This window comes from Syngnathus acus, chromosome 5 (assembly GCF_901709675.1).
Source record: "Syngnathus acus chromosome 5, fSynAcu1.2, whole genome shotgun sequence".
NCBI lineage: Eukaryota > Metazoa > Chordata > Actinopteri > Syngnathiformes > Syngnathidae > Syngnathus > Syngnathus acus.
This window is the reverse complement of record NC_051091.1, coordinates 7190090-7215009: the sequence shown is the minus strand read 5'-3', so window position 1 is coordinate 7215009 and position 24920 is coordinate 7190090. Positions and strand designations below refer to the sequence as shown.

Genomic DNA, 24920 nt, shown 5'->3' with positions numbered 1-24920 from the left:
GCGACTCATCTCAAGGCATGTTTTTACTTGCATGACTCACTAAACTGGGTAAATTTGTTGATGTGGTAAATCAATAAATTACCTTTAATATATAATCTACATTATAAGAAGGAAATGTTTTAATACTGCTGTGTGTAAATCATAAATGAGAATGATTTAGACACACAGCTATGACCAAGATAAAGCGAAAAAAAGCAGTTGATGCCTAGAATATAAAATTAAATTACAATGATTAATTAAAAAAATATTTGATAAAATATAATTACCTGATACTTTTAGTTTATCCATGATTAATTATTAATCCTTAAAGTAACAAAGACTCCAAATGGGACAGTGTAATAAGTATTTTATTGCATTTTATAATGCCATTGTCAATAATTAGTACAGATTACATGCAACTAGACCTACTGTACAGTTTTTTATTGTCTGCATGGACAGACACAAGAAGATTCAGGTTACAAATACACAGATATATGCATGTGTGTGTGTGTGTGTGTGTGTGTTTTATACAGCATGAAAGAAAGGGCAGTGACTGGCATCGACATGGCTACCCGGCATGGAGGCTTCACTATGTCTTAAAGCCACCTGCACCCAGCCCCCGCCTCTAAGTCTGGTGACACTTGCAAAAAAAAAAAAAAAAATAGCAACAAAATTAAGCAAAGCAATAAAGTGAAATTAAATCACAACACACTGAAGAGTCACTGCTGAAAATGTACACACATTCCTAAGGTTTAACCAGAGGAGAGCTGAAGTGGTCATTCGGACTTGTTTAGTATACTCCACTTGGACAGTCCACCTCACCCAACCCAATCCCACCCCCCCTCCTTTTAAAAGACTGAGAAGCGTCCAATCACACGTGACAAATTGGGGCTCCGCTTAAGCCACCGAGGCCGACATCACACACGTACGAGAGAGAGAGAGAACAGCTATCAGTGAAGGTGATCTGTGACGTCGATAGAGACTTTTGGAAGTAGCTCGCTTTCGGTTTGGTTAAGGTATCAGTTTGGTTACAGTTCAGGAGTTTTGGACTTTGGTAGTCAGACGGAGAGCTGCATCTCGGAGCGCCGGTCTACATTATGGTACCGTGACCACGCCAAATATATAAAAAAAGAAAAAAAAAAAAAAAAAGGAGGATGAGCATCAACAATGCAAGCAACCCTAACCCTTTGCGGGATTAAAAGAGGAAGTGTGTGACTTGGCACCCCCCCCCTCCCGCCCGCGAATGATTGACAGCCCTGCAGGCCAGAGGTCAGCTAAGGAATGACAAGGGTCAGGGGTCAGAGGGACACAATATTGGCACCTGAAAGGACCAACGGACAGTCCACATTTGTGTAAAGCAGGAGAGAGGCTAAATATTCTTACACTCATTTTCTTTTCAAAAGTTTTGGTCCTGTCATTGAGAAGAAAAAAAAAAAAAAAAGAAGTCCTTCTGAGGTATCAATACATCATAACGTAAATTTTTTAGTTCATCCATTTGTGTTTTTTTTCCTTAAAAACGCATAAATGCAGTACAGAGACAAAAAAGTATCAAAATAGACCTAGCTAAGATAAATATACAAACAGATCTTACCTAAAACCACTGCTCTAACTTTTACTCTTTTAACCTTTTTTTTTCGCGATAATACACTTAAAAAAAACTAAATCATCGTCCCAGACGTTTTTATGAAGATCTGAAAACATGGAAACAAAAAGAAAACTATCAAAACCAAGATACCTGCAGTACTTAATATGATAAATACATATAGTTCAGCATTAGCAGTACAGTATAGGAACCAGAGCTGCGAGCTTTACAATAGCTAAACAGGTGCAGGAAACACACACCGAAAATGAACAAGCGCAAACGAAAGGAAAGAATGCCCCGGAGAGATAAGTCAATCATTAATATACAAGAATACATTGTGTTATGCCAAGAAATGTTACGCGGTGACCTGTCAACAATCTTTATAAAAGCGCCTTGTTTACAGGTGTACCTTAAAGCACAAGATCATCTACATATTCCACTGAATGCAGCAGTTCCTCTTGTTTGGACTGAAGGAGCCATGATGCGTGTGTATTTGTGAGTGTGTGTCCTCTTGTGGAGTGGTTACTGCTTTTTTTTTTTTTTTTTGGTGGGGGGGTCTTTGGATATTTGGTCAGAGCCGCTGTTTGCACAAACCCATGTAGCCCTGCTTCTGTGCCACCCATGTGTGTGTATGTGTGTGTGTGTATGTTAAATTCTGCCTATCATCACATCTGATAACAGTTTCCCTGCAACAGTACATTGGCCCAATCAGGGGGTTCTCCATCATGCCAGTGACACGTAGGAGCTGCAGAGAGCGCTTCAGGTCGCAGCTAAGGCGAGGTAGTCTTTACAGTCCGTCTTGTTTGTTTTTGGGCTGAAGCACACGTATGTGACAGGGGAGTCCACATGTTGTTATTAGTGAGGAATAATGTCAGGGGAAGGGGGGGGGGGGGTATAGACGAGAGTTCCAAAAGGAGGTAGTGTTCTTTTTGGTCTGTCTTTTTTTTTGTAAGAAATAAGTTGCTTCTTCAATTAAATAAGAAAATGGTGTCAAGTGCAAAAGTTAAGAATGAAAATGTGATTTTTTTTTTTTTTAAAGATGACGTCCCTTGGTTGTTGTCCTCTTATGTTGGAATCGTTTTAGTGTTATTGGTTCCCTCTTAATGGAAAGATTCCTCGCTACACATTTTTGGAATGACTTAGTCCTGCGCATTGTGTTTGGAACACACGTTAGCCTGAGCATGGCAGAGTCATGCTGTCACCTCTAAGTGCTTTTTTTTTTTTTTTTTTGCCTTAGTAAGAGGAACTGTGCATGTTAATACTTATGTATTTGTACCGAGGAGTATTAAGGCCACACTAAAATTAAGGAAAAAAAAATAGGAGAATGTTAAGAGGAAAACGTTTAGAATGTTGACGCGAATGAATTGTCACATCATCAGGATGTCAAGACAAAGTTTACTGTGAAATGTTTAAGTCTTTTTTTTTTTTTGGAAGTCATTTTTGTTCTGTTGTGAAGCAGAAGTAATTTAACAATTATTAACTAATGTTCAATTCTTAAAATTATACACAAAACAATTTTTTTTTTTTCCCCCTGGTATTTTTTTCTTTTTGGTGTGGCTTTAATACTCCTTTGTATATTTGGCCTCATACCTAATAGGAGCAGTTTGGAACTGGAAAAAAAAGCTTTTACTTCAAATTTGTAGTCTCATACTTTGGTTTGCGGGAATGGTAAGCACTGTAAATCCTGTTCAACCGTCAAACAATACATCAAACAAAAAAACAAAAAAAGAAAATGCTCAAACAACTGGTTCGTTGTCTTTTGGCCAGTTTTTTTTTTTAAGAATAAAAAGGAGGCTGAAATAATAATAATTAAAAAAAAGGAAGGGGGGTAAAACAAACTACAGGGTTTTTGGTTTTCTAAACATTTCTTTGGTTACCTGTAACAAAAATAAGACGGGAGTAAGAAGCAGGTAATAGATTTGAAAAATGACAAATGTTAAATTTGGTATGGCACTATGGAGAAAGCAATCCTGCAAATACAAAAAAAAAGAGAAAACATCTCACGTGATATTCCTTTAACACATCCTCACACATTGAATCAGCGTCGACACTGTAACGAATCACCAGCACAGAACTTTGAATGGAGCCACGTTTTGGTTTCCCGCGCAAAGAAGTCCCCCCTTGTTTCTTTTTCAAATTGGAACCTTTGTAGGATGAGGTATTCTCTAACTGCATTAATATATATTTTTATAGATCTTTTTTCTTAAAGCATTATCTCTCAACTAAATACACAACCAAAAATAAATGAATGAGACAGAATGCAGAATAATAATAAAAAAAAATGTTGTTAAATAATTTGTTTGGATAATGGTAACTTTTAAGTGCTATTTCCAAATTTCTAGCCTGCTACACTTGGGAGTGAAAGGGAGGGGGGGGGGTACAATACTGTGGGTTCTCTTTTTTTTTTCCCCATACATTTTGGAAATGGTGTGAAAAACAAATTGAACACAAAATCAATACAAAAATAAACCAGCATCGGCAGAAAAGATACACGGAAAAAGAAACACCACCATGGGAATAATGCTCCTCAAAAATAAAGACAACTAATAACATCAATAAAAAAAGGAAATGATAAAGCTACCACATGTTTTTTTCCATGTCATTGACAGGTTCCTTTTTTTTTAAGTCACAATATTTCTATAGACACTTCCCGGCTATTTTCTTCTATGAGTGTTCCAAACTCATCTCGACATCCCAAACGAAGGAGAAGAGACGGCAATGGATGTTCCTTTTCTTGCAGTCTTTTTGGGTGGCTGGGACAATGTTTTCTTATTCCTCTTTATTTTTTTTTATATCTCACAAGCAAAGAGGGGCCACGCCCCCTCCCGGTCACAAATGTCGAGACGATGTGTTGGGTTGGCGCAGTTCGAGGTATTCTTCTTTGAAAGCATCTTTCCTCACTTCCCATCCTGAAAGCCAAACGTTTGGGTCTGATGAAAGATTGACTCCAAAGTGTGTTTGGTAGATGGAGAGGTATACTGCACTCCCCTCCCTCCCTTGGCGAATGCTCCGGATCTACGGATATATACACATGGTCGCACGCGCATGTACAGTTGTGGGCCTGCGCGACTCGCCGGGCCGCCTGAGTGAGGAGGAAAAAGAGCTCTTGGGGTCTCCACGAAGCTGAAGGAGGCTTCCACTAGTGAAGGAGTGCGCCAGTGTGTGCGTGTATACGTGTGTGTGTGTAGGTGTGTGTTTGTGGAAAGAGATGTGAAGTTAAAGCAGTGCTCCACAGACTTAAAGTAACGGAGGTCTTCAAACCCTGTTTGGAGTTTCTCAATGTCATCCTCGGGTTGCTTGCCCAGAACGACAAATAAAAATAAAAAACATTCTCGTTTTCTTTTTTTTCTCTTCTTGCTATCGTTTCTTCTGACTAAGCCACGCCCCTTCGATCCCGTCCGGCGGAGCCGTCTTACTCCAGGTCGTCGGCGGGGAGGTCGTCCTCCAGGTCCCGGTCGTCGCTCGGCAAGGGCATGTGTGTGATGCCGGCCAGGAGGGAGACGGGCCGACAGTCCTCCTCGATCTCGGTGGGCTCCTCCTTCACGTGCACCGCGTGGCTGCCGGTGTGGGGGCATGTTAGCGATTGACAGCTACACGCTCATTATTGATCACACTGGAGTGTCACTGTGTGTGTGTGTGTGTGTGTGTGTGTGTGTGTGTGTGTGTACCTGTACTGCTGAGGGCTGAGGGTGGGACTGCAGCTGCCGTTGCTGTTGACCTGCTCCACTGTGGAGCTGACATCATCATGGCCCACGTGCAGCATGTTGAGGCTGGCTGCAGATGGAGGGGTCACCAGGGGAGGGCTGTTGAGCAGAGCCAGGCTGCTCTCTGCCAGGGCCGCCTGCACCCACAAAAAAAAAAAAAGCAGCTTATATATCATCCACATAGCTTCACTTCATTGGAAACAATTAAAATGCTCAATTTGGTGGTCCCACAGAAAATCCTTGACTTTTTGCTTAATCGGGTTTGTTTAAATAAATCAAAGGTAAAAAATTGTGGACCTTCAACTTTTATTTTCCAAATGTAGCCCTTGAAGTAACAACTTAGATACCCGTGTGCTGGATCATCTCTAAATGATGCTTTGGCAAACCACTAGGGGGCACTTCGACACAGTACAATCCACACGAAGCGCACGGAGAAGGCTGTCAAAAGTCTGCGAGTTGAACCCGAGAGTCTCAACAGGCATGTTGAGGGAGACTGAGCCACAACCTCAACATAAACACACGCACAAAAACGTGAAGCGTCAACTTCAGAGAGCGGGAACAAGTGCCCCCAACAGAGGGCAGCGTCTGTCAGCGCACACTGGCATCATCATCATCCAGCTACTGCTGGAGAAGACAACTCGGACCTCACAGCCACCCGGCAACACACACACAAAAGATGTGGGCAACTCTCATCAGCTTAGGGATGTTTTTTTTTTTTTCTTTTTTTGCTGCTGCCACGGGCCATAATTTTATGCAGTAACCTTAATTGACTACTACTTGACGCCTTGTGCAAAACTGCTGCGCTGTGTGTGCGTGGAAGTGGGGGTGGCGCCTGTGTGAGCGAGGGAGGTGGGAGGTGAGGTTCATGAGGGAGACGAGGGAGGTGGTGCGAATGTCGTTAGGGAATCTGCTAATTATAAAAGGGAATTGATATTAGTGTCCTTGATTGTGATTGGCTGGTGTGTGTGCATGCGGCACAGCAAGAGAAAGATGGAGTAGGAGGGCATTCCTTACCTGGTAGCTGGCGTTGAGGGATCCAAAGCCCAGGCCTGAAATCATGTTTTTCACCAGAGTGGGACTCCTAAACACACGCACACACACATAGAGGAGAGGAAAAAAAAAAAGAACCATGAGGATGCCAGATTGGGCACATATGTGGAAATGTCACCACCTCATCCAAAGCTTAGAATCAATCTCAGTAGAAACACACTGTAAACTGATGCTTAAACACACACAATAGCAGACTGTCTGCTAGCTGATGTGCAGGTGTGTGTTTGTGTGTGCGCATTTAATTAACCCCAGTTTTTCTGGCAATTGGAGAGAACATCTGTTTGCATTCACTAACAAGGTTTGTTACTCCCGTGCATCTCACACATGCAGCTGCTTGCTAATGGTGTTGACTAACAAGGAACACACACATGCACGCACACATACAGTAAATGTAGTTCCATTTAGGCAATCATCACGCCAGCACCCATAAGCTCATGCTCACATCAACCTCGAGTGTGCCAAGGAAAAAGTGTAGGAGAGCACATGTGTGCGTGTGCGTGTGTGTGTGTGCTCACGTGTGTACTTGCCCGGTCATCTTTGGTGGTCTCCTCTTTTGGTATTCAACTTCGTCCACGGTCCACACGGCTCCTTTCACGTTCTCCACACGAACAAAACATTTGTGCAGACTCAGGTTGTGGCGCACAGCATTCTGGGAAAGAAGAAAAGAGAAAACACATTTTACTGTATTTCATTTTGAAGGATTTTTTAATTTAAACTGTTTCTACATTTACAAGAAAATCATACACAATGTTTGAAATGAAATGTTTTCAAGTGCGGGCCAAACCTTGCCCTGTATATTTTTATTTTTTCCAAGTAACTTTCCTCAAACTGATGTACATATGGTATATAAAAATAAAATGATCCACATTAATAAAATAGAGGTGAATTATGTGAAAGAAAATCTATGTTGTGTCACATTGTCTCCCTTAAAATATATTATCATCACATTATAAAATAAAGTCACATTACGTTAATAATGAACAAAATCACAACAGTCCAAAAACACATTTTGCAACGATTCCTCAAACTGTATTAAATACAAATGTCAATATTATATTCAAGTTACATGCATGAGATCATTTTGAAAATCTCTTTTTATACACAAACTGCAGCAGCGTGCTTGGAATAATGTGTGCGAGGCAGCATTATTTTATCTCAGAGTTTTCTTATCCGTCATCATCAAGCATCGGCACACACACCAACACACACACACACACACACACACACACACACACACTGAAGCAGACACGCGGCTATCTGGGTCCGCCCCCCCCAGGGACAGGCCTCCCTTTTCATCTGCCATTTGTAGTGTGTTCATGCCCAATTTCATTACCAATTTTAATTCGTCTATAATTAAATCCTGCATATTCTCTCTGACATGCTGTTCTAAGCCGAGAGGGAGGGACAGGCCAGGCGTGCATCACTCGTTGCCGTAATTACACACACATTCACACACACATTCACACAAACACACATAATTACACAAGCCATAATCAGCGCAGGAACCCGCTCTCCCCCGCATCCCTTCAACCCCTGAGCCACCATGCTAAGTTTTGTAAATGAGTCTGACCCCAATCTCCGCCTGCCACCCTGACGACGCACTCTCACTCAAACACACACACGGGGAAACACAGACCCACGCACACTCACACAAACACTCACACACACACACGGTGCTATAAAGGCGTTATTTGCATTTGTCTCCGTGATGAAAGCCTGATTCTCCCAGTTAAAATATTAGAAGTCATTTAGAGCGGGTCACAACACTCATGTCACTCATCCATCAGGCTCGGGGACGCCTAATTTAAAAAAAATAAAAAAAACCATTCAATTGTGTATAATACAAAAACCTTCCCCTGTCTATGTCTGAGTCTTGTGTTAAATTTAATGAGATGTAACCAGACAGGATTTGTTTTTTTCTGAGTCAACATTTTGAATTGTGCCCCAAATGTAACAATTATGGGATAAAAGCTTTTTTTCCCTCATTTCTCTCACTCACTTTCCCTGGTCCTTCTTTCCTCTGATCAATGACTTCCACTCACTTGACACCGCTGCTCCCCTCATGAAATTTAACGGCTTATTAAGGGACATACATCTTGGCCGCCCTGTTTGACTCACCGAGCTGCTGTATAAATCCATAAAGCCAAAGAGGAGTCAAATTTTAAGGTCTATATATTTATGAAGGCTACATTTAAAGATGATATTCCATCTCTTTACCCTCATCGCTTGCACCTTCTCGCCTCGGTTTTGGGACTGTGAGGGAGCAGGTCAGGGTCTCTATGTGCCCCCTACCTCACGGTCATATTCTCACTCTCTCTGGAGGAGCTGCCACTCAAATTCCCCACGACATTTAGTTGGAGAAGGTTTACCTTCCACGTGGCTGTGTTTCTCCTGAAGTAGGCAAACTTTCGTGTAAACCAGTTGTAGATCTCGTTCAGAGTCAACTGTCTGTCGGGTGACTCCAGAATGGCCTGTAGGCACGGACAGACGGTTGAAAATTAAGATGGTAGATAGATAGGAGGAAGAAGAGAAGCGAGGAGACTTACATGACGTATAAGAGAGGCGTAAGTGAAGGGAGGCCTGACATCGGCGTTCTTGTAGAACTCACAGTTCTGAGCCAGCTCTGGGTTGGGATTAGTAACACGGTCGAGAAACATTAGAAATTGTCTTGATATGAAAACACGAGCGAAGGTCGTCAACCTACCCGAGGCGATGGGGGTGCAGTATTTGTCGGAGTTGCGCCTGCGGATGGGCCCGACGCCGTGCGCGTGGGAGTGTGTGTGAAGGCTGGAGGAGCTGATCACCGAGGGTCCCTGGCGCAGTGGAGTGATGGGGGTTGCTGCTGAGGTGGGGGGGTGAGGAAGACCGTCCGGGTAGACGTCATTGTCACGCTTTAGAAGAGAGCCGCTGGAAGCCAGGTTCAACTGCAAAGATGGAGGTGAGGTCACCTATGTAAACCGCTCGACAGAATCGATTCAGAAATCAACCATCTGCATTCTTTGCAGTTCAGTAAATCAAGCAAGGCGTTTGTTGTGAAAGAACCTGTGCAGAACCCTGACCTCAAATCCGTCTAACAAGGAAGCCATCATATAAGTTGAGTGTCACACAGCAGCTTCTTCTACTAGTTTGAAATCCCTGGCCACACACACATGCGCACACACACAAGCCACAGTCACATTTATTCATAAAACACTCCTGCAATTAACCCTGCTTGCAAAAACAAAACCACACACCAGCATGTTTGTAAAGAACACAAACAGAAACAGCGCTGCGGTGGCCAAGTCTTCACGGAAGAATACAGTCCAATTAGGGCCTTGCACGCACGCACACATATATAGATATAAAACCACATCCGCGTCTCTCTGGAACAGAGGTTAGAACGACTAGTTTAGGACTAATTAAAACCTCTGCATGTGTGTGTGTGTGTGGGGGGGGGTGAATTTCCTCAGCTTTCCTCTGTTCCCTCTCGCCACCATTTAAACTGACTCGAGGGGGGCGGGACTGTTTAACAGGTACTTCATTAACGCTCCAACCCTTCCAAATCACCACGGCAACAGTCGAACCCTGTTAATTGAGGCCAAGCTCTGTTTCCATTCCCGACGCCCCGCCCTTGCCCCTCCTTCTCCAATCCCTGACCCGGAGGCTCGGCTCCAGCGGCGACAGAACACGCCTCTTCCTGATTTCCCATTAGCTTATAATGGCGGCTGATCCCCCCTGCCAACAACCCGTCAGACACACGCACGCACACACACACACACACGTGCGCCACTCAGCTGCACCATTTACATCAAGTCAAATTATGACACTCTTTCTCTAATTGACAATTAATTTCAACATCTTCATATTTTAATAGGACTCTTCGTAAATCTGAATAATGAAATATTCATTAGACAGATGACTAATAACAAGTGTGCCAAGCACTATGGTCAAACGTGCACACACACTGCACACACGCATATCTAATTTTGAGGTCTCATCAACCTGCTTTGCTATTTCTCTCTCAGACCAGATTTAAATATTGCATAAAAATAATGAAGAAGTTAAAAACAAAGAACAAAACTGAGGAGTACCAGACTGATCATTGACCCTCAATGGTCAACAGAGGGCGCAAATGGCGAGCTACATGTCAGCATTTTGGTATCCCAGAAAGCTTCAAAGATCAAATACCCCATAAATTGGTGAATGAAAGATGGTGAAGGAAAATGTCATCATAATAATCGGCGTGTGCAGGTGTGAACTCACGGGTTGGTTAAAAGGCTTTGGCTCTGATGGGCGCATGTGCAGGTGGGTCATCATGGCTTGGAGTCGCTCGCTCTCTTTTGCCAGCTGTGAGAAACACCATGCAGGTTATGCACTTTTACTCACAAATAAATACAACGCTTTATTGACACAACATTACGGATAGAAGTACAACCTGAACCGAGAATCACGAGAGCAAGCGGAGCACTCTCATGCTTTCCACTAGCCTGCAGAAACACTTGTTCCCTTTTGACATTGTTGACTGCCTTTAAATGGGTACCATTATAGCCTCTGGATATTCTTTTAGTGTGTGTGTGTGTGTGTGTGTATGTGTGTTTGTGTGGTGGTGGTGGTGGGGGGGGCGGCTTCCAAGTGTTGCTGCTTGATGTAGTTTTAGCACTATTAACACACACTGCAATGACGTGTGAATATTTCAAATGTCTACATTGGGCCCAAGTGTGTGTGCACGCGTGTGTGACTGTCGAGGGATGAAGTGACATGTCAGTGAGATAAAGATGGACATTCCAATGTGATGTGACGCTGCCTGCTCCTCTGTCACTTTGTATTCCCCAGTGAAGGTCTCAGCGGCTCAAAGAAAGAATGTTTACCGTCAGTGTTGGGAGTCACTGTTTGTGTGTGTGTGCGCGTGTGTGCGTGTGTGTGTGTGTGTGTAATGCAATCTTGTCAGTCATGAAATGTAGCTAATATTGCATGAGTTACATTCTCAGTCGTGTCTGATAATATATCGAAAACAAAACAGACGTTTTTTGTCCCAATGTATTCAGAGGCAGCTGCAACTTGTGTCGTTTTTATTTCATGAAGGCCACGTGCCCGAGTATTTCTGTTCAGACAGCGCATATGAACATGATTTTTTTATTTTTTTTAAATTGTATGTCAGCCTTTGCTGGTGTCTTCAGTGGTGTCAAGATTGTGGCATGAATGAACCATTTGGAGGTCAAGAGAGGCCATGCTACATGCCCCTTTGCTTTCTCGCTTATGTGTTTTTTTTCCCTCTCTTTTCTGCTCCTTCATCGCCTCGCTCGCTCTCGTCGGTGACCAGAGCAGCTTTATAATTGGAGCGGCCGATGGCAGCTTCCCCGCCGACTGCTCCTTTTAAATTACAAGCTCCGCTGCTCTCCATAAACACGGCTTCTCGGGCTCAGACGAGTTAGCGGCATCGACCGGCTCGGAAAGAGTCGGGTCGGGCTTTTGTTTGGGAAGCGGTGACAATGAAACGCATGCGTGCGTGAGAGCGAGCGAGCGAGCGAGAGGCCCACCTGTATCTCCAGTTGCTGCACCACCTGCATCTGGACTCGGCACTGAGCGGTGCTGCGGTCATCCAGGGCGTGCTCGTTGTTCAAGTGCCTAAAGAAGATTGGACGGGGTTAGGTCATATCTGGAAGGAAAGCAAAAGCCGCTCTTCATCGGCAAAGACTTTGGAGAGCTATCACGATTTATTTAGCTAAGCGTTACGAACTGTCTCCGAAATGCTCTGGTGGTTTATTTTGTCTGCCGAAAGACGCGGCAGCTGTGTTGTATGTGCGTATACTCGACTGGTGCTAAGTGAGCCGTGTTCCGAGACGACCACCTGGATATGAGCTCATGCGTTATCGGCCGAGAGCTTATCTTCAGACGCGCTTCCTGCTTAACTTCACTCCACTTCATATGAACGCCTTTTCGGATGTGACTGAGCTGAGCGCCGGTGCTGTTTGTTTCCTCCGCTGTGGGAGGACCTGGGACCTTCTGATCTTTCCCACTGCACCCCTCCCTGTCTCCCTTCCTCCATCCCTTTCTCTCCTCTGTCATCACCAAGGTTATTCACAGGTTGCTGCCGCCCGCCCGCCCACTGCGTGTTTGTGCCAGCGCGTATCCGTCAAGTGTGTGCCCGTGCTCCAGAGGGACTTTTTATGATATCATGTGGTGTTAATCCGAAGGAAGCACTCCTCTCACTGTTTTTGGGTAAATGATCATGTGCGTGCGTGTGGAGTCTCTGACTTAGACCTCGGAAAGTTAGGCAATATCAGAGTGAGGCTTGAAATGAAACAAAAACAATGATGTCATGGCATGGCTAATCCAAGGCTCAACACAAGTGCACGATAATAATAACAAAAAACATGATCTCACTTCTCTCCTCCCTTTTTTTTACTCTCCTCACTCTTCCGTCCACTCTCCCCCCCTCCCACGTCTCCCTAAATGCCAATGATTCAGTCTCATTCTAAGCAAAAAAAAAAAAAAATCCCTTCTGTCTGTCCATGGGACATAAACAGTAGCAGATTTTCTTTTTGGATGTGGCCCACAAAGAGGCTCTGTTTACTCCTGGCAGACGAGACTTTAACCCACTTCATACCCAGGCCCATCAACCACACTTTGAATGCTAGACCAGAGAACTTTGACAAGGGGGGGGCTGAAATAGGGGAGCGTCTTCCTCCTCTGCTCTTGCCACTACCCTCATGGGGCGATGACAAAAGCTGGCTGGAAGGGGGGAGCGTTGTCGGACTTACGGGCATTATCTGTCACCGCCTCTTTTTTCTCATCTTCAACTCTCTCTCTTGCACACTTTCACTCAGCCCCCCCCCCCCTCCCTTTCCTTCCATCTGCCCGAGGCTACGTGAAATGAGACACCAAACAACAGCTTTCCTCTTCGAACTTTCCCAGCCTGCCTGCGAGCTTTGATCTGCTTGTCCGATGCCATCGCGATCACACTTTCATGATAAGGCCGATTTCATCACCTTGGCTGATTTATATCATCCCTCACGCTTTTTCAAATAGTTTAATAGTTCCATGAAAACATAATGAGGGTGAGTTTGTTTTAGGAGGGGGGCTTCGTTAAGAGCTTGTTAGTGCTACGGGAAGTCCGCTGTGTGAGGAGGAAGTAACAGCGTGTCAAGGCCGGACTCAGCATCCTCAATTGACTTCATGCTGGCTAATAACAAGCAACAGGAGGGACTGGACCACAACACTGATGAAAAAAAAGCTGTAGAAATACAAATTTTCAATATCCACATCAACACAATTGTTATCTGTTGTTGTTTTTTTTTGTCTGCTTTGGCCTCCATTAATATTCTTGTGATCAGAAAATGAATGACAACTTTATATAGTAGTCCCTTTTATGGCATTAAAGGAAATGGAATTATCTGGACAGCATGAGCAATTTCAAAAGACAGCATTGGAGTCATCTACGAGCGGACATTTGCGACCCCCACCACCCACATTATTATTATTATTTTTTTACTGCTAGTTAATTGAGTAAACTTTTACGGTGTCAATGTATACACGTGTACTGCTTATGTTGAATATGATGCAATCAATGGCAACTGAAGACTGAGAGGTGCTAAAATACATCAGTGAGTGACGTTCAACATTCCACCGGGGCTTTAGTTCATCTTTCTACAGTCTGAATCTGATAAGAAGTCATGTTTCTTTTAATACATGGGATCAAATCGAGTCCCTTGTAAATGACAGGCAACGTGTTACAATTCAAGATGGAATTGAAGACTGTTTTGATGTGGTCCAAAGTTTGTGGTTAATGAGAAAAGAAATGAGCGACTGCCAAATTGGATGATAACAACCAAGAATAGTTGGAAGGAGACATCAGTGCCTGAAATCTAAATCAACATCAATACTGGTGCCTGATATGGCTGAAGAAGAACTTCCAGACACTTACTTGATGAACTGTCCCATGTCCTCACACAGTGCTTCACAGCCGGGCCACTTACACTCTCCATGGCCGTAGAGAGGATGGGAGCCGGCATGCTCCTCGTGGCTGCGGGTAGAGAGCTCGGTTAGGTCTCGCGACAGAACACGCGCTCAATATAGGCGAGAACGGAGAGCAGGAAAGTGTCAATCGACCACACATGAATAACTGTTTGCGGCAGTAGCAACAACAGCGCCATCTGAGTGTGGTTAGCTTGTGCCGCTCGCCGAGCCAAGTGCGCCGAAAAGCGTGATAGAACAGAGTGGGGTCAGTTACAGAAGCCAGGCGAAGAAGAAGGCGATCGCTCCAGCAACCTCAGAAGCATATTTTCAAATCCATGACCCGTCTTGTTTGTCCTTGGCGTGCATGCGGCGCACGTGTGTGCGCCAGTGTGTTCGTTTTGCTGTCGGTTCTTGTGTTTCAGGTCTTGACGCAGAGTCGGCACGGGGCCCAACTCGTTCCGAGACTGATTAGCAGCGGCCGCCATCGAACGATGGTTATTCTGGTAAGCGCTCGTGTGCTTGCTGTAACTGGGCCAGCTTGGCTTTAGCGGCGTGGTAGTAAAACAAACACGACATACTGTAGAGTAGAATGTGTGTGCATATTGGTGTGGAGCAGATGTGGATCTAAACTTTCTCTGGCAACTGTCATCTCTGCATATACGTACATGAGGATTGTGTACGCGTGTGTGCATGTGTGTGTGTGTGTGTGTGTGTGTGTGAGGACTGGAATGAGGATCCGACCAAATCAACATCATGAGGTCGTCTAACAAAAAACATTTGTTTCGCAGATGGAAACATGTCTCCGTCCTTCTCCCTTTTTTCTTTTTCACCTCTTCCTGATCTAATGTGCATGCAGGGGTTGGGGCGGTGTGTGTGTGTGTGTGTGTGTGTGTGCGTGCGTGTGTGTGTGTGTTGGCTGTGGTTGAGTCAACTCAGAAGCTGCTCAGACAGCAGCCGTGACAAACTGCTGGCAACCACATTTTCCTCCACATCAGCCATGCATTAGCTTAGCAGGCTAAACGACAAACGCTGCCTGCTTCTGCATCCATTGTTTAGATACAATGAGAGCAAAATTTCCCCGCATCTCGCTCATCTTGATCACTCTTGGAACCGCCATCCAAAGTGACTTCCTGGGTGTGGACCGTGCGCATGTGTGAGTGGTGCGTGCATACTACTCACTGGCTGATGGGGGGTTGGCTGCCTTTGGAGTATGGGGGGGCATGGTCATCGCCACTGTCTGCCTTGGTGAAGGAGGATATCCACTCAAACAGTCTGGCTCTTAAAAATGGAGACAAGCCCATGAGCAAGCCATGGGACCACATCACCCCAATATCATGTGTGTGTTCATTCGTCGGCAAAAATACATCCATCTATCAATCTCGATCTTTGCACCATACCACGTCTTTCCTTCCTTCCGTTCATCCTCTCCTATATTAGCATGTGGTTGACGGCATACCGACACTACATACATAACTTAAGCCACACTCTCTATCAAATGAGTTAACACGCTGGTGCCGTGCGGTGTGTTGCACGTGTCGCAAGGGAAGAATGGCTAAAAAGTGAAAAGGAAGGCAGGAAATTGAAATATAGGGAGAGTGTGAATTAGAAAGACGACAGGTCACACAGTGGAAGGACACTAACACTGACCAGCCACGACATTGGGTACACCCACCGAATCTAATTTTGGATGGCTTCAAGCGTAATAATCAAGATGTTGTGAAATGAATACGAATACACAAAGCACAACTTGAGTAGTTACCAATACCGATACCAAATACCACTAGTATTTTTGATACATACAATTGTTATTCTTCCATCTGATTTTTTTTTTTTATTATTATAAACAACAGTTGCATTGTGCAGGTGTACCTAATCTTGTGTCTAGTCAGCGTTATACGTCAACGCATCTTGTACCTGTCTCTCTTTGGGGTGTGGCTCTGTCCATTGGGCAGGCTGTGCAGTGGCATGTGAGCGCCGGCCGCTTTGGGGAAGGCTGAGGTAGAATTAGAGCTGTTGGTACTCAAGTCCAGGCCCTCGGCTTGCTTCAAGGCCTCGTCGTTGCTCGGCACGCCCGACACCTCCTTCCACAGCTGCTGGAGGTCCGACGGACACATGGCTGCCCAACGAAGACAATGAAGACGATCACAATGAGGTTATTTAATGAAATGTATGCGTATGAGAGACCTGAATTGAGAAGAAATGCGGTTAATATGATATTGATGAGAGAGAGACAGCCCTTTCTAATTTCTACTCATTAAAATCACAATGCGGCCGTTTGGGCCCCTGAGATTTATTGCGAGAGGACAATAGTGGCAGCCCAAGCTAACCAAAAGCTAATTTATACATGCGTTCCCAGCGCTAATGGTGATTCGAGCTTGTGGCTGGCACTGTTTGTCTCAACTGGGTCGAGGTACCCTTTGAGCACAGATTTGTTATTTCTGCTTCAATTTCAAAGCAAGAGAGATGCTTAAAATGCCATAATGTAACCCGGCGCACACATACGTGTCGGCACATAGCGACCTTGCAGCAATACAAATATTATGTCTGCTTTGAATGCATTCTCCAGCGCTCCCGCCAAAACAAAAGTTCTCACTGTTGAGGAATGAGGCCTCTTGTTGCTATAGAGTTCTCAGTGTGAGCACTTATTACCCCGAGAAACCCGATCAATCTATGGATACACCCTCACTGTAAAAAATGCAGAGCGTTTCCTTCTGTTTAACTTATCGAGCCGGCCCAAAAACTTTAAACAACCGCTTTGTGAAAACAGAAAACACGCCAAGTGAGCTATTGATGAGTGAAGAGCACGTTAACACATTCATAGCTGAGCACTTAAGACATTTGTAGAAATAAATAGGAAGAATGAATACACAAATAAGATCAGAAATGCATCTGCCTTCCAGTAGGGGCGGGAACAGCAACATTCCAACCTCATATTGCTGCTGTTCATAATTCTTATGATTATTTATTATTATTAAATATATCCCCTCCACTGTCACAGTATATTTGAAACGGAAATACTTGGCAGGGTGTAGTAAGTCGCTTCAATTATTTAGTGGCTTGGCTTCAACATACTCAGTGAACTGAGACATTCATGTTGAAGATAAGACAAGATATGCTTCAAAATATGAAAATATTTTTTTAAATCCCAGACAACAACCTGCAATTTAGGCCTTTTATATTCAATTCCAGTTTCCTTGCTGGCTTAACCACAATGTGATGAGCGTTTTTTTTTTTTTTTTTTGTACAGTTACGCCATCTGAGCAGCTTTTCTATCTTATTGCAGCTCTTGAGATGCCCTCTTGCCCCCCCGCCCCCACTTACCAGCCGGACACAACAGCCTTTTGAGGCAGTCCACTAGTGTGTTCATTTGTGTGTGAGTGTTTAATTATTCGCGTTTGTGCTCAAGCGTTTCTGCGTGTGTATGCATGTGTGTGTGTGTGTGTTTGTGTGGCATGGCTGGTCCGAGGAATGCTTCGGTTCACGCCTGGCTGAGCCGTCACAATGGGCCGGCTCTTTCACACTGCAGGGAAATTCCACTTTGGATACGCAGGGAAAGCACAAGAGAGGGAGATACCAAAATGCAGTGTTGTAAAAAAGACCCTCTTAAGTGCAAAGTGTCTTTTATATCATCCTAATTGCTCCTAGTAATTGTATATAAAAGAACACCAAGTTTTATTTTTTTCATTTAACTTGTAACGTAATAAAAATTGAGCAGGAAATTGTGGGTAAGATAAAAGGTAAAAAATTCTTATTTATGAGCAATATGTGAATGAATGAATGTGGTCGATGTGGGTGGAGCAGCCAACTTTTATCAGCAGACAAATTGAAGGAACTGTGGGATAAAAATAGCATTCTGATGATATCCTTGGCTAATTTTAATGACAAGTGCGCACACCTCGCTCGCACTGTGGAATTAGTAGCATATCTGCCCTATTATGAGTACCTTCCCAAAAGCCACCAATAGGCTTTTGATCTGCTTTTGAGCCTAATGAACTTAGCAGGCTTCACAAGAGGCCTGCAAGGGTTGCGTCGGCGTACCTTGCTGCAGAGACTGCATGGCGGCGGTGGGCTGCAGGGGAACCAGGCCTTGTCTCTGGAGGTTAAGGATGTGCTGCTGCTGAAGCTGCTGCATCTGGATCAGCTGCTGCTGGAAGGCCAGCTGCTTGCTGCTGAGCTGTTGCACGCCGGGGGAGGAGGAAGAAAGAAACAAAAAATTAAAACTCCAGTTTCCTGCTTTTAGGACTCAATTCAAGGAAAGGCATATTAAGCAAAGAGATTTTATTTTGTCATGTCATCAAATGGCCATAATGATGAAGAGGGGAAAAAAAAGACTGAGGCAAAGGTCATGTGGGTGTGTGTGTTAGAGTGATAAATGTCCTTCTTCCTGCTCTCCCAGGCTAGACTTGAGCGGCACTGTGCTGAGCCGTTTGAAGTCCCTGCAGGCCAAGCCCAGAGTGATGAGCTTTATCTCTCACAGATAACTTGCGGGGAGAAAAAAATAATAAAAAATGGCTTGAGGACCTGCTTATTGTGTGCCCCTGTGTGTGTGTGGGGCAGAGAGTGAGTTGGCAGCATGAACAGAGAGCAACTCACAGGAAGGGCAGCTAGGTCACTTCCTTTCAGACTGGAGCCTGGCGAGGGAATGTGTGGTGGCAGCGCTGACTGCATGTGAAGTTATGGAAGGACAATAGGAAACGTGCAACTTTTGTTTTGTAATAAATACATTTACTTCCTATATTCAATGGCGGCATGTTTTTTCCATAAGCAAACTCCTTCCGCTCTTTTCTTTTCTGTCCAGCTCTACTGCCCCTCTTTTTTTCCATGTCTGTCCATTTCATTTGCTCCTCTGCCCCCCTCTGTCCCTCACTCTCTCCTGAGATATGTCCTTCTTTAAAGCGCACGTTGCGTGTGTGCATTTGTGTGCACGTGTGTGTGTGTGTGTGTGTGTCTGTGTTCTGTTTACATTAGCTGTGGCTGAGTGGTCAAAGCTAGCGCTGTAACAGGCTGTCAATGTGATTTATGAGCACATCACACACTGTCTGAGCCTGCCAGTCACACAGATGCACACACGCACACACAAATGGACGGTCACCGACAGACGCACACATCTCTTGCGATGCTCAGAGTCACTTCATTAAGCTGACTCCTGACCAGTCCCAAATGTGCGCACGCACAAAAACACTGACACTTTCATAGTCTTGGAATGCAGCACTTCCATGCGTAAAAAAGGCGGGCAAAAAATAGGGAAAAGGTCAAGAAGTCAACACCACTTGAGCTGCAGTGATTAAAGGTTTTATCCTCCCTCTGCTCGCACTTCTCCGCCTCCTACTATCTTCTTGTTAGCCTTTATAAATTCCTTTTCCACACATAGGCCATGATCTGTTGAAGTAAATGCTTGTTGTTACTTGCAACGTGCATCCTCTCGCCAGTCGATGCGTTTGTGCAGTGACCCAGCACACATCAAGTGTATACGTGGACGACCAGTGATTGTCGAGTTGTTACAGGACAACAACAAAAAAGTGAAAAGTGGGACAGTGGTTGGGAAGAGGGGGGAGAATGCAAGAGCAAACATGGCAGTTGAGCACAACTGCTTTGCTTTGGTCACGCTCGACGTGGTTGGCCGCTGTCGGCGAGGTGTGCCGGTTTGAGTCCTTTGGGAGAAGAAATGGAATGTAGGACGTGTCCTCTTGTGGTTTTGTCAGAAAGTCTCAGGTGCCTCTTTGCCGCCACTTGTTTTCAGGTTTGTTAAATTAGCAAATTGAGGGGCAAGATGGTGACCATATGATTTGCACGCTGCTTCCTAATTCGTCAACTCCTCCTTTTCAACTTCTAAAATTCAGATCAAGCCTGCTAGTCAAAATGTGGATTATGAGTGTTTTTTTTCCCATAATCCATAAACTTTAGCTCTCGTATAACATACATTATTTAATACGCAGGCACGATTTTGATTTAAGTCGACAAATTTCACCGCTGTTAGTCAGGGACTAGTAAAATGTGTTCCTGTCTTGTATGGGGAAGAAGAGAAATGCTCGGATAATGTCAGGAAGGATGTATTTTAAAAAAAGTTAACCACAGCTCGAAATATTAAAGCCATAACTTCAATGAAATGTGACAAGAGAGAGGGAAGATTACAGCGTGGATGGTGAATACTTTCCGATGTGCATTCTGTTTCTCTTCTGCTATTATCGTTAGCGACTTATTGCCAACTTAGCTTATTATATCGAGCAGCCAGAATAAGCATGAATGCACCACTTTCCTCATTTTCGAATATGCTACATTATTGCTTCTATGATCCTGATGACATTTTTCCTCTTTGGAGTCACTGCTGCTTTTCTGGTATGTAGGACAAAAAGAGCAGATGTAGTATGTGGCACTAAGTTCAGTCTCTGGATTTTTGCATGAATGTATCATTTTTCTCTCCAAAATATTTGGCATGTTTTTATTTTTTTGTTTTGAAGCTGGAAAAATAGACAAAGAGCGCAGTTCAATGCAATCTTGTCCCATGAAGAGGAAATCTTTTTGATCGGGCGCGACATGATCCTCAGAAGTGATTTGCAGCTGTGGTTAAAGCAGCGCGTTTGTATTTATCTAAGCAAAAAGGAAGAAGAGCGAGAAAGCAGGCGAGGCCTCCGGCGTTTGGCGGGGTTAATTGACAATTAAAAGAGAGGAAGACCCCTCCTACATGGAGATTTCACCTCGGGCCCACCGTCGAAGGCATGTAAATGAGGGCTTTGGCACGGCACTCCTACGCCGCTCCGACATGCCGGAGAAAATGACAGCGTGCGTTCGCTAATGCTTGCCTGGAGATGAGCTGACCGCAAACCACAAAGGAAGACGAGGAAAGAAGATGACGACGGGCCAACATATGTAGCCTACCGCACAGTCAATACGTTCGACACTTGATGGATTTTTTTTCCTTTCTGCAAGCTCTCGTGTCAACCACTTTTTGATGCATTTAAGGCCACTTGTATATTTCAAAGTGTACTTAAATGAAATGAGTGTGCACTTTGTGTTCACCTCTTTTGCTGCTTGCTTTCCGGCCTGCTGTTGCTGCTGCTGCTGTTGTTGTTGTTGCTGCTGCTGCTGTTGCTGCTGAGTCAGGAGCTGCAGATGCAACTGCTCCTGCTGCTTCTTGTAGTACTCCTGTAGCTGCAAGGAGAAGACCAAAAACGAGACGACCAAACGTCAACAATGCAAGAATCATCGGCATGCCGAGGTTGCTTTCGTTAATTATCCTGGCAGCGTGTGGTCCAACGGCAAATCGCATACATGGCAGAGCTGCTATAAAATAACGTGTGTTGACTTGTTGCAAGGCAATTATTAAACATTGCATCCGAGGATCCGGCGGTGGCGGGAAATGCGTCTGCACGCACGCCACTGTGAGGGCAAAACGTTTTGAAGGTGGCAGATGTCTTTCTTTCTTTTTTCTACATACTTCCAGAGGGTCTATAACATTGAGCAGGGCCACATCCCTCTGAGGGAATTACACACAGATAGTCATTATCTACACCACTTATTCATGAGATCAACGCAAGGGGTTGCAGGCGATCCCAGATGACACTGCTGAGAGGTGGGACTCCACTACATGTTTACTTAAGCACTGAACTTCAAGTTCCTACTGAAACTACTGCTACTCGTTTAAAATAATTCATTCTTTGGGTAGGGGAACTATTTGGACTATCTCTTCATATGTGTTGAATTTACGCAATTGTATTTGGTTGCAAAAATATAATCATTTGGATCTGGATGCAAGCAACAAATTAATGAAATAAAATTCAACAGCATTTTTTTTCAGTGTCACTAAGGCAAAGCACATTATCAGAGACAGAACTCATCAATACACAACTTTCCTACTTGCTGCAGGATATTTTACATCAGCTAAATAATTGTGACTACTGAACTTGAATTTACTGTCCTCTAATAAGTTTGTTTTGAAATTGTTTTTATGTATATTGCTGGGTATTTTTTGTATCTTTCATTAATTAAATTGACACTTTTTGAATCTAAAGGATAACACAAAAAAAGCAAAATAACTCATTTGTGGCAGTCAAAAAAATATAACATCTTGTTATTAAACAATCATAATTAAAACTTGTGAATAGGACATTTACTTGTTTCGTCACTCATGTCACCAAAGCTTCACATTTACTGCACAGAAGCGGAATGGAGAGATAATAAAAAATATATATTATGCAAACATCCAGACGACCCTGAGTGGGAATTGATCTCGCGCCAGCTGCACAAAAGTCAGCTCTGTTCGGCACTATCACCACCACAGACCCCTCCGCTGGGACCATCCTTTCATTTAAAAAATACACTTTGCAAACACCCAAGCATTGTCTCCCCTGACTGACCACAGCCTGTCTGTGCATTTGTGTTAGTAATCAGTCATTTAGGCAGGCCGCTCCATTAAGATTACAATCTCGCACACCAGGCGAGCAGGGAAAGTCTGACCACAGTGTGCGCTTAAGTGTGCAAGGGAGGTTATCCTCTTGAGATCGCCTCTGCCTCTGCAGTTTGTCTTTGTTTCATGGTGCATCAAATGTTCAAAGAGGCTTCTCACAAGAGAATGACTTCACGCAGCGGCAGTTGCCGCCGTCCGTCTCTCATACGTCTGACCCGCCATGCGGCCGACTAGACACCGGTGCACATCCTAACCGTAATGCTCCTTTTCCTTTTGTGTGCGATACGCCATTTTTACATTTCCCAGTTTGAGTCTTATCCCGGCCATAGCTTGAATTTTGCATAATTTACTTTGTATTTCAACAATGACGTACGTTCTTATCTTAAATTTGCTTGCTTGGAAGACGCAGTACTTTTCATTCTTTCTTTCTTGCCGCTCTTTTATTGTTCCTCAGGCGGGGTTAATATCTCTTTTCTGCCTCACTTGTCCTGATCCCTCTCCTCGTCACACATGCAAATGCACACGCAAGTGAGCGCGTGCGCACGCACGCACTCGACTGCCGAATTGTGAGTTGAGGGAATAATTAAGTGATAATTAAGGTCTTTTAATGATTTGATTCAGTGGCTCTATGCATTAAGACTATGGAAGTGAGGCACTCACCTCTTCAGCCTATTACCATGACCTTGCCTTCGTGAACAAACCAGCAGAGCAGTTGTAGCAATGTAGAAATTTAAAGGTTAATTTACACACATATACACACAAATATGATGTGGTAGTGGACCGTAAACCACTTTTATACATTGCTGTACTGCCACGGGGTTATGAAATTTAACGCTCTGTTGAGTGATATGTCAGCTGATTGTCTCGTTCTGTGTGTTTCTGTGTGTGTGTCAGTCGGCGCCAAAGTGCTAGCTTGCAGATATAGATTCGAAGCAAGTCCATGCTGCGGTTAATTAAGGGGGAGAATGATGTGAAACGCGATGGTTTTATTAGCCTGACTTCTCTGTCAGAGACGAGGGGAGAAGGTTCTTGGCCACCATTATGCTCACAAATCATGTGATTTGTAGATGTCCTTTAGCAACTGAAAATGATGCAGATGAAGGATATTACAGTGAACGATCCGATAAGATTGTAAATGGAGGGCTTAGTGCGCCGCTCCATTGGCACAAACACTTCTGAATCACAACTCACATCTTGTGTCTGAATTTTTGAGAGATCTCTTGCAGATGAGTAGTGTTTATTTGTTTGCTGGCTGTTGTCATGGCAGCGCTGAATACATGAGGCATTCTTAAAATAGTTAGTGCATGTGTGTGCCTACAGGTGGGGTCATGCTTAGTTATAATAACATCATCCACAGTAGTAATAATATTAAGGAGGAGCAACTAAAAAAATGTGCATGAGTCAGAATGTTTGCCTTTGTTTACCCTCTATGAGCTCACAGCATGAAATGAGATGCAGGCACACCAAGTTTGTGTCATTGCACAATGAAACATCAGACACATCGAAACATGCTGCTGTGGGAGTGAGTCCAACCAGACACCACCTGTGTGTGTGTGCGTGTGTGTGCATGTGTGCACTTTGGCACATGTGTTTCACCTGCTGAAGCATGAGCGCCTGCTGTTGCTGCAGCAGGGCCTGGAGCTGAGGGGGCGACAAGATCTGTTGCATCTGCTGCGGAGTGATCATCTGGGGGCTCATCATAGCCATGGATACAGGGACCTACAGGAACATAATAAACACATTCAAAAGTTGATTATTTGAACACAATCAAAGCTACAATTTTATGTGATCCTTAATCATTATTCAATTTTCCTCATGGGATGTCTGTCTGTCTTATTAGCTAACGAGCTAATTCGTTAAAATGTACTTAAAGTTTTAAAAAAGGTACTCCAATGTCACCTTTAATGGAAGTGTAAGACAGAAATCATTCATTTACGACAACATTTACAAGTAAAACACAATTTAGACTTGTTGCTAGGCAGAGTTCACGGGGCTGAACCGTCACTGCCCCATACGCCAGTAAAAACAAACGCATATGCTAGTCAGCCAAAAAACTGACTATAAAGAACAACACTTAGTATTAAATATAAAATAAATATTCTAAATTGAGACAGGAAGAAAAAATACAAAAGGTTAGTTCTAGATCACGCATATTTTCTTGGCACGTTCCTTCACTGCGCTAGCGTTGTTAAAAATAATTGAGACAATTTATGGGACAGCAGCAGAAATACATGCTCCGATAGGCAATCTTCATCTCCAAAATAAT

General features: G+C 44.0%; 1 protein-coding gene across 5 annotated transcripts in view; it reads right to left on the bottom strand.

Annotated features, from left to right (window-relative positions):
* Nucleotides 1–329: 329 nt before the first annotated feature.
* The window catches only part of foxp4 (forkhead box P4), a 71572-nt gene continuing 46981 nt past the window's right edge, over nt 330–24920 (bottom strand). Inside the window, exons 4-18 of one of the 5 annotated variants that reach the window (XM_037250787.1) lie at nt 24251–24373; nt 21268–21399; nt 18289–18424; nt 16165–16366; nt 15430–15528; nt 14219–14317; nt 11832–11919; nt 10558–10641; nt 9020–9239; nt 8862–8938; nt 8685–8786; nt 6831–6964; nt 6280–6346; nt 5230–5411; nt 330–5118 (exon numbers count right to left, since the gene is read on the bottom strand). In XM_037250787.1, coding sequence (XP_037106682.1) covers nt 4974–5118; nt 5230–5411; nt 6280–6346; nt 6831–6964; nt 8685–8786; nt 8862–8938; nt 9020–9239; nt 10558–10641; nt 11832–11919; nt 14219–14317; nt 15430–15528; nt 16165–16366; nt 18289–18424; nt 21268–21399; nt 24251–24373 — 1890 coding nt within the window. In that variant the 3' untranslated portion in view covers nt 330–4973. The remainder of the gene's footprint in view (nt 5119–5229; nt 5412–6279; nt 6347–6830; nt 6965–8684; nt 8787–8861; nt 8939–9019; nt 9240–10557; nt 10642–11831; nt 11920–14218; nt 14318–15429; nt 15529–16164; nt 16367–18288; nt 18425–21267; nt 21400–24250; nt 24374–24920) is intronic. The other 4 variants (XM_037250788.1, XM_037250789.1, XM_037250790.1 and 1 more) reach the window with 4 other exon arrangements.